Consider the following 9,855-nt stretch of genomic DNA (forward strand, 5'->3'; position numbering starts at 1 on the left):
AACTTTAATTTTTACCTAATTAATATTTAGGGTAAATTACAAAAATAGTCATTTTTGTTTGTCTTAGATTATATTTTAGTCACTTATGTTTGAAATGTTACGTTTTAGTCACTTACGTTATCATTTTTGTTACGAAGTGGTCACTCTACCGTTAAACTCTATTACCTCCCTAACAACAATCTTACGTGACAGTCCAAATAAGTTTTCAATGCCAACTTGAATATTCAATTGTTGGGATAAAAATAAGTTTTTAATTAAATAAATTTAATTTGGATTGCCACATAGGACATCCAAGTTGGCATTTTAAACCTATTTGGACTGCCACGTAGGACCGTTGTTATGAAGGTAATGGAACTTAACGGTAAAGTGGCCATTTCGTAACAGAACGATAACGTAAGTGACGAAAACGTAATGTTTCAAACATAAGTGACTAAAATGTAATCTAAGGCAAACAAAAGTGACTATTTTTGTACTTTACCCTAATATTTATATACCATTTACGTTTGGATATGGCAATTATTAAAATTTATTTTTACCAAATTAATATTTAGATACTATTTTGTATTAGTTTACCAAATTAAATTAAAAATGTTATTAAATTTATCATAAAAGAATATAAATTTTATAAAAGAAACCAAATTTAAAAGTTTTTGAAAAATTTTGGGATCAAACACAAATTTACTCTTTTTTTAAATACTAATTATAATATCCAAAATAATAAATTTAAATTTAAAAATATTTAAAATATTTTTTTTATAAAATTTAGGGATCGGTCCCTCTATAAAACCTTAAATTTATTACAACAAATATAATGATTCTATTTGTAATTGGAAGCTAGATTAGTAAGTCCTAAATTAGTAAAATTTATTCCATGCCCATTTTTTAGATGAAGTTTATGAGATTGGCCAGTTGTTTGAGAGCCTATAAAAGGGAGTATAACCCTCCTTGTGATATACGGATTGAGAGCATCAAAAACTTCTTAAAAGAAGTCTCCTTTCTTCATTCATTTCTGAGATTAATCTAAAGTGTTTGTTGGCTTCAAAAGGGAAAATGTTTGAGAGTATGGATTGATTGGGGTTAAATGTAAATGTATAACATCGAATTGTGTAAATAATTATTGTGAGCTTATGTTTATTCTTTTATCTTAAGGTTTCATAAGACGAGTTACAATATTTCGTATATTACACTTTTAGCATATAGAAGAAATATGATAGTTGAAGGTAAAAGTATCATGGAAGTCCTTATATTAGAAGTTAGATTGTATTTTATCCTTTTTCCTCAAAAAATATGTAAATTAGTCACTGTACGTTAGATCAAGATCAAAGAATAAATTGATCATTTTTGTTAAAAAATCTTATCCTTTTGTACTGTTAAAAACTGATGTGGATGACAAATTAATCAGCCAGTGACATGTGGCATGCCACCTGTCCCTCATGCTAGCGTACAAGGGCTAGTTTTTAACAGTAGAAATGAATGTAATTTTTAACAAAAGGACCAGTTTGCTCTTTGATCTAACATATATAGACTAATTTACCTATTTTTAAATAAAAAGACCAAAATATAATTGAACTCCTAATACAAAGGCCTCTACAATACTTTTACCGTTATAATATATATATATAGAATTAAATATAATTTTATCACCCTCATTTAATTCAGAAAAGAAAATTAAATTAATGTAAACAAATAATAGAACATTGAAGATATAAAACCGAGTGATTAATAGAAATATATTATATCAAAAGCAAACAAAATAAGGCAAAGTTCCAAAGAAACATCAAAAACCCAATTATACTTTCCCCATTTTCAATGTTTGTAAAGTCCCAAAACTAAGCTAATCTCATCTTCTCCCACTTTTCGAAATTAGGGTTTTCTCATGCCAACCATGAACTACCACCATACCTCAACAACAATTATTGAGCAGAAAAACATAAAGACAACATAGTTTAATATTTATTCTATATCTGATCATAAAACATAGAGTAAGAGTTAAAAAAACTTTGTTCAAAGATGGTCGAAGTTAGTGTCAAATAAAGATTTCCAGTACAAGTCTTTTACCATTCCACCATTCTAGTTTTTGATAAACAATTGTTTTAGGGTATGAACCTTCAAGTGTAATCCATTTAGTTATGTGATTGGTTTCCGATTCAAATCCCGACCATGTGATACAAAAAATGCACACATGCAAGCAAAGAATATGATCGATAGAAATGCAGTTGTATGTAGTACTTTAGAGTAATATGTAACAATTGGATGGGATCAATTTGAAACTTTTAAAAATTAACCCTAGAACTCTCTATATATGCATTAGGTTTAGTTTCTTTCATAAAATCTCTACTGTTCATATATAAATTAACCATGTTTTGAAGGAGAAAGAAAATTCCCACAAAAGGGAAACAAAAAAGAAGATATATATATATATAGAATATGATATCAGAATTAATGTTTTGTACAAAGAACTCAAACTTACCGAGAGTGCGAAACTTAGGCTAGAAGGTAGGCCTTGTTGCAGTACCGCTCCACCCGAATACATCACCTGGAAAAGGATAGCTTCCCAAATTATAGAAAGGAACACCTCCACCACCGCCAGTTCCAGTAGCGCCGCCGCTGTTGCTGGTGGTGCCATTGCCTCCATCACCCAACTGCCCTCCACCACCACTGCCGGTCACTCCAGATGTCTGTGAAGCTGCTGGTTGAAGCTGAACTGCTGGCTCTTCCTCTTGGTTGTCAAGAGGTAACCTATCATAAACTGCATTGGCAAATGATGCAGCCATTAATACAACCGGACCCGAAGCCATCAATGGACCCGCCACGCTGCCTCCCACCACTTGGCCCTGACCACCGGCGAGATATATAGTCAAGCCACCGGCTCCAGGAGGCGCCGGTGGTGGAAGAGAAGTACCGGTTAAAGATAAAACCTCGAACCGTCCATGTAGTGTTATGACACTCCCGGATGGGGCAGCCGGTTGCCGCAATGTGACATTAGTGACAGCCCCGGTTCCACTGAGCACACAAACACCCCTACCGCGCCGCCGTGCGTAGTTTGCTACTGAGTCAACTATGTCCGAACCAGAAGATATTTCAAGCACATGGGATCTTAGTGAATTTGGACTGTCGCGAGTGACGATGATCGGTGGTTTAGGTTTATTCTTGGAGCCAGCTGGACGACCTCGAGGCCTTCTTTCTCCACCACCAGAACAGGTGGTGGTATCGCCATGATCGGTTCCTTCTTTCTCCGGTGAGTGCCTGGTGTCCCTCAGTTGGGGTTGCAGCTGAAGCTCTGGTCCGAGTAGCTGATGAACATACCGAGAACCTGAACCTGATTCCAGCCCTGACATTGCTAAATTCCACCTCTTCGATCTGATCACTTATTAAAAAGCAAATTTAAGAGAATAATCTGTAAAAATAAATGAAAAAAGAGAAACAAAAAATTTCCCAATTTATGAAGCTACCTGCTCTACGTGTTGAAAGCTAGGTTTTCTTCATAAACCAACATGATTGTGTGCTGAACAGAGATTAGCCAAAGCATAATATGGAAACAATTGTGTATTTTATTTTCAACTTTACTGATTAAATGTCTTTTTTTTTCTTTTTTTTTTTCAAATTTAAGTTCTGCAAGAATTCAACAAGAACCCAAAGTCATGATCAAATTAACAACACTGAAAATTAAAACTCCAAAAAGATCTATTAAAAGCTGAAAATCAGATTAATTAAGTTTGCCTTCACACCCAGATCCAGATCATTGCAAGGAAGAAAAGGATATAATTAAGGAGAAGAAAAAGAGAGAGCAAAACCCACTTGATGAATGATAGTGTGTGTATATATATACATATATAAAACTAAATCAAATGAGATTTTTTATTATTAAGAAACTGTGTATTATTTTATATAAACTAATAAAAATCATTTTATCTTGATTACCTCAAAATTTACGAGTTTGAATGTCTGAGAACCAAGCTTTGAAGAGATTGGATTCAAGGGGGAGACTTGAGAACTTTTTAAGGGGGCAAAATGGAAAGCAAAGTGAGTGATTTGTTTCATTTAATATATAGCTAATATCCACAATATATAATGATAAAGCTAAAGATAAAGAGATGCTTTGAAAAAAAATTAATTAAAAATTTAAAAAAAAGGAGGCTTTGTTGACAAGCAAGAAATGTAAATATACAAGTGTTTCTTTTTACCTTATTAATTATTTAGTTAGGAATTTAGGGTTGAAATTAACCATTTTTTTTCCTTGCTAAATGGATACAAATTAAGTTTAAAAGATGAACCTGTGTATTGACCTGATAGTCAGAGTGTTTACTATCTCAAATGTGACTTAAGTTTAAATCACACTAATCATGTTAGTGTTAAGATTCTAAGCTATTACCTTCTTAGGTGAACCCAGTGTATTAATCTAATTGAGAGTGGGTTTAGATGGGTGGTTGGGTGCGACATAGTGCACTTAGTTTACTTTTTTGTCTCACGCTACAATATTTAATTTTACGGCCACAACTGTTTTTACATTAATCGCAGGTAAACACACCGCCATCTAAACCCACCCTAAGTTATGTCTACTCAAAGTCCAGTATATATCATAAGTGTGATAAAATCTAGTATATATCAAGAGTTTGATTGAGTTGCTGTTCTTCATCAACCGGCTCTCAACTCAGTTGTGAAATCATTAAAAATCTATTATTTTTACAAAGCAACAAGTATTATTTTAAAAGTATATATAATGAAATTTGAACCCAAAACATTGTAACATTTACTTCCTCAATTTTACTACTTTAATCAAAATCATATTTATTTTTATATATTTTTTTAAATTTATTATATAATTATTTTCGTCCATAATCTTTTTATTATTATTTAGGAAAACCTATTTTTAGATCCCATTTATCAATAAAAGGTGTAAAAAGAATAGTTTAATTCTTACATTTGAATAAAAGATGATAATGCATAAACAAATCCACTATGAGCTTGATAATTAATTAATTAACTTTGGGAATATAATAATTAATTATTACTACGGTGTTTAAATTTAAGTTAAAACTGAATTAATCGACTAGATTGGTTTAATTTGGTCGAAGGTTAGTTAATAATTTTTTTGAAGTTCAATTATCAGTTAATTCAATTCGAAATCGGGTAATTAACCAAACGTATATAGTGTTTCTAATTATGTAGTATTTCAAGATTTATAACTTGATTAATTCTGTTAATTTGGACAATTCAATCAAATGAACATTATCAATTTATTTTTATATGTTTTATATTTGTTTTAACAAAAAATTAAAAACATATAAAATTCGATTAACCGACCGAATTACTTGAAATATTTTAATTCGATTAATATTTTAAAAAATTAATTCGATTAACAATTAAAAAATAAAAAAAAACTTAATTAATATTAATTCAATTTAGTTAACCTTTTCAAGGTTCTACTTATAAGGTTTGCTGTAGAAGTGGTTGACCTCCCATAAACAAAGATGATATAAAACAAAAACCATTAATTTTTGTGATAAAAAACAAATGATGATTAAAAAAATGAAAACCTTAATTTAAACACATAAAAAAGAAATAGTAACCACAATGCAAAGCTACCTTAAAAATAATCCCACGAAATAAAAGTATTCATTCATTCGATATTCTAACCTTTGACCAAACAAAAATGGTGGCAGTGGCTAGAAAGTGAACGGCAGAGAGAAGGGAAAGACTGTAAAGACAAAGAGAAGAAGAGTCTTGAAATGCAGCGTGGAGCAGACCAGACACGATAACTCTCCCCAAACGTGTCAGTCACGTGAGAACTGTCGGGTACGTTGAAACTTCCCTTCCCACTTCATGCCTCCCCAGTAGCATCTAATGCTAATCTTATTTAATTCTTCCAAGCAGGTTAAATATATATATATATATATGTTTTTAAATTCTGCATAATTATGATTACTATTAAGGCTGAAGTGAAAATCTTTTTAAGGTCATAATTTCATTTTTGGAAGATGAAAATATAATTTTATATTTTTAAGGGATTAAACATAAAATAAAATTTTATAATGTTTTAATATATAATTTCATTATTTATAAGGGAATAAACATTTTTTTTCAATTTTGGGAGATTTAGGGTTAATTGCACTTTCTTTTATAGGCATCGGTTGATTATCCTCAATTTTCTTAGAAAATGTTATGAATGTTTGTTATGGTCATAGTGCATGATTTGATTTGGCTTTTGGCAACAAAAAAAATCATTTAGTCTTGGGTCATTCCCAATTTCTTTTTAAATATTTTTTTTATAATTTTATGCTTTTTTATATTTAAAAAAAATTAATATTTAGATTCTTTTGGAATTTTTCATTTTTTTAGAATTTTAATAAATTTTAAATTTTTAGATTTTAGATTTCAAGATAGTTTTAAAATTTGTTGGATTTATTGTTTAAAATATTATAAAAGATATTTTAATTTCTGTTTAAAGGGCCAAACTAAGTACTAACCCTATATAAAACGTGTTACATCATTGTTTCTTTAAAGGGTTAGCAACAGTTAACTTGTGAATAATCAAAACATTATTGTCGTAACTATTTTTTTGAAAAAAAGGAATCGACTTGAATTTTGAAAAAGAAAAATTGGAGTCGCCACCAATCCTTTTTTTTATGAGGTGTGATCGGGTCACCTCATAAAAATGGTTATTTTTAATAAATGGTTTGATTTATTTAAACAACGATTTTGGTCCACGCAAATCAAGAAAACAGGTTCGGGAGTCGGTTACGAACGAGGAAGGATTAGCACCATCGATACGCCCAAAATTGGTACCTAGTTGATTAATTAGTGTCTTAGTGTCGAAGATTTGAAAACTTTAAAGAATTTAAAATACGATCCCTCTTTGAATTAATGCTTAAAAAATGATCGAATAAGTTAAAACGGAGGTTAAGGACTCCCTCATCTCGAAGTAATAAAACGTCACGTCCAGTAAGTTAGGACACGACATGTCGAATTTTGAGAATGAGCTTGCCTATATTTGAAATTCATGTATTTTGACCCCTTTTTCAAAAAGGTATTCGACTATTTAGTATAAACGAGAAAAATCGAAACCCAGTAAGTTAAGGCACGATATCTCGAATTTCTAAATGCCGAATATTGCCTTTGTTAACAAAAATCTTATCCCGAGGTAACAAAATGTCATACCCGGTAAGTTAGGGCACAACACTTCATATCTCGAGAGTAAGTATTTATTACAAAACTCGCATTGTGATTTAAAAGAATATTCCGTTATTTGGGTTAGATGAGAAAAATCGAAACCCAGTAAGTTAGGGCACGATTATCTCGAATTACCAAATACGGAATATCACTTTTATGAAAGAATTATTTTAAGGCATTGAGTAAAAACATAATGTGATTTATGGTAATACATAAAAGCAGATTATGATATTAATAATAACATATAATAATGAGTGACAATAACGAGCAATTATGAAAAGATGACATAAAAGTAATGTTAGTAATATGTAAATATAAACAAATGCGTGAGAAAAATGAAATGATCGAATACATAAGTAAATTAACGAATAAATAAATATAAAGATGGTGAAATAAAATGACAATGATAACGGTAATAATGATATAAAAGTACATACATATACGTATCAAGGTACTTACGTAATAATAGAAGTAATAAGTAAAAGAAACATATATATACATAGCGATAATAGTACAATTTTGAAAAATACATATGCATAGTATATATAAAATGTATTCGTAATATAAAAATTACATAGTATGTATGTATATATATATTAGCAATAATAATGATAATACAAATAATGAACGATTTAATGTTTTGAAATAATTTACAAGGATATAAATAGATAGATGATGAAACGATAGTGATAAGAGTAATAATACATATAAGCAAAATAAGTACGCTAAAATATATATATATTAAATTAATTAGCATAAAAGTAATAGCGTACAAGTAATTAAAAATGTTATAGTAATAAGAGTAATAATACAATAGTGATAACAATGAAAGGTATAACAATAATAGTAGAAATGCGAAGATAATGATAATAATAAAAAACATTACATAAATAAATATATGATAATATTAAATGTATACGTAATATGTACATGAAATACAAAACAAAATATACACGTAATATATTAAAATATATACATAATATACATAATATATATATATGATGTTTGAAGAGAACAAATATACATAATATAATACTAATACATATATGCGTAATATGGAGTATAACGAATATACATTAAAAGAATACATATATAACATACAAATACATTAATAATAAAAACAATAATATTAAACTATTAATAATGCTTTATAACATATATATATACATAAGTATTAAAAAAATTTCTAAATAATAGTATAAATATGCTAATAATAATAACGAGAATAATGAATAGAATGATAAATAATATTAAAAATAAAATAAAAAATGGTAAAATAATACAAAAACCGCATTAAATATGGAAAAAAGGACTAAATCCAAAACAAGAATGAAGTTCTTGGGCCAATTTAAAAACGAAAGTCAGAGGATGGACCTATTCGAAAGGCGCGGAGGTCACGGGGGATTAAAAAGGGAAATTTTCCCATTCTTCAAAACACTGTGCTTCATGCGGGACCAAAATGAAACAAATATGAAAATTTATGGGCGAAATTAAAAGGCAAGAAAAGGGAATGGAACCACATTGAAACCGGCCTCAAAAGCGGAGGGACTGAGGACGAAAATAGACCCTCAGTCCCAAAACACGATGATCCTAGGCGGGTTGGAGTCGGGTCTCGGGTCAGGGTAGCTAAACGGCGTTGTTTTTGGTCTTGACCTGGGCACGAAAACGGTGTCGTTTTGATAGGCTATAAAAGCCTAAAAATTTCCAAAAAAACTTCATTTTCATCAAGTGTTTTAAAAAAAGGGAAGAGAGCTCTCCTCTCTGCAGAAGCTTGTATGCCGGCGAGGGCTCCGGCCAAAGGACCGATCATCGCCCGCCGTAGGTGCCTTTGATATTGCTAGTATCTATTCTTTAAAATGGTAAAAATTTTAGTTTTTTTTTTACTTTAAAATGTATTTATAATATGTATGTGTATGTGGGTAAATAGGCTAAAAAAAAGAAAGAAATTAACGATGATAATCACCTTCGGCTATTAGATTTTGACTCTCTATTTGGACTGTTTTCTGCCTTTTTAGACTCTCTATTTGGACTGTTTTCTGCCTTTGATATTGCTAGTATCTATTCTTGCTTTGTATTTTTAACATCTAATATTGTTTTTCATTTCACAAAATGCCGAATGTACAAATGGTTTTGGATTTGGCTTTAAATAGCAGTTCACATCCTTTTATTCTTGCTTTCTGTCTACTCTTATTAATGTTTGCAGGTGCAACTTGGGCGGTGGAGTGGCGGTGGACGTGACAGGCGGTGGCAGACCTGGCACGGGGAGGCAGCAGCTGATTAGGCTAGGGTTTTTTAGTTCCTTTTTTGTTTTGTGTTTGAGTTGGGCTGCTGTTGGGTCTTAAGCTTAGTGGGTTTGGTGGGTTTTGGGGGTTATTTAGGCCCGGGCCAAATGGGTTTGTACAATTATAAATCGATAAAATTTTTAAACTTTTCATAATTTAATGATTAGAACGAAAAACTATTAATAATTAAATTGAACTGAATTTCTTAATCAGTAATCATATTACAGGATGGGGGATGGTCCCATAATTATGTCCTCCACCAAGCCAAAGAAGCAAAACCCAGAAGCTCCTGGTTTCGTAAGAAATTAGGAATCTCCCTTTATCCTTACCTAATTGACCATCTTTAATTTCTTTGTCCATCATCACTCATCACTATGTTGAGAAAAAGAATGAAGAAAAATTG

The 9,855-nt window shown here is 30.6% G+C and overlaps 1 protein-coding gene and 1 long non-coding RNA gene across 3 annotated transcripts; one reads left to right on the top strand and one right to left on the bottom strand.

Annotated features, from left to right (window-relative positions):
* Positions 1-2,321: 2,321 nt before the first annotated feature.
* On the bottom strand, positions 2,322-4,024 carry LOC121203415 (AT-hook motif nuclear-localized protein 25). Of its 2 annotated transcripts, none has more exons than XM_041101570.1 (2): positions 3,922-4,024; positions 2,322-3,360 (listed from the first exon to the last, which is right to left on the bottom strand). In XM_041101570.1, exon 2 carries the CDS (start codon positions 3,336-3,338, stop codon positions 2,490-2,492), a length of 849 nt encoding a protein of 282 aa, XP_040957504.1. In that variant the 5' UTR covers positions 3,339-3,360; positions 3,922-4,024; the 3' UTR covers positions 2,322-2,489. The 2 variants fall into 2 exon arrangements, with proteins under 2 accessions (XP_040957504.1, XP_040957497.1); XM_041101563.1 differs by lacking the exon at positions 3,922-4,024 and adding an exon at positions 3,453-3,894.
* A 4,862-nt stretch (positions 4,025-8,886) lies between these two features.
* Positions 8,887-9,640, top strand: LOC121221097 (uncharacterized). The gene is made up of 2 exons (XR_005918373.1): positions 8,887-9,029; positions 9,374-9,640. It is a non-coding gene; the product is annotated as an uncharacterized lncRNA (long non-coding RNA).
* Positions 9,641-9,855: the final 215 nt, after the last annotated feature.

This window comes from Gossypium hirsutum, chromosome A03 (genome assembly GCF_007990345.1).
Source record: "Gossypium hirsutum isolate 1008001.06 chromosome A03, Gossypium_hirsutum_v2.1, whole genome shotgun sequence".
Lineage (NCBI taxonomy): Eukaryota > Viridiplantae > Streptophyta > Magnoliopsida > Malvales > Malvaceae > Gossypium > Gossypium hirsutum.

Coding starts and splice junctions, on each gene's coding strand:
- LOC121203415 (XM_041101570.1), bottom strand. CDS start 3,338: ATGTCAGGGCTGGAATCAGGTTCAGGTTCTCGGTATGTTCATCAGCTA.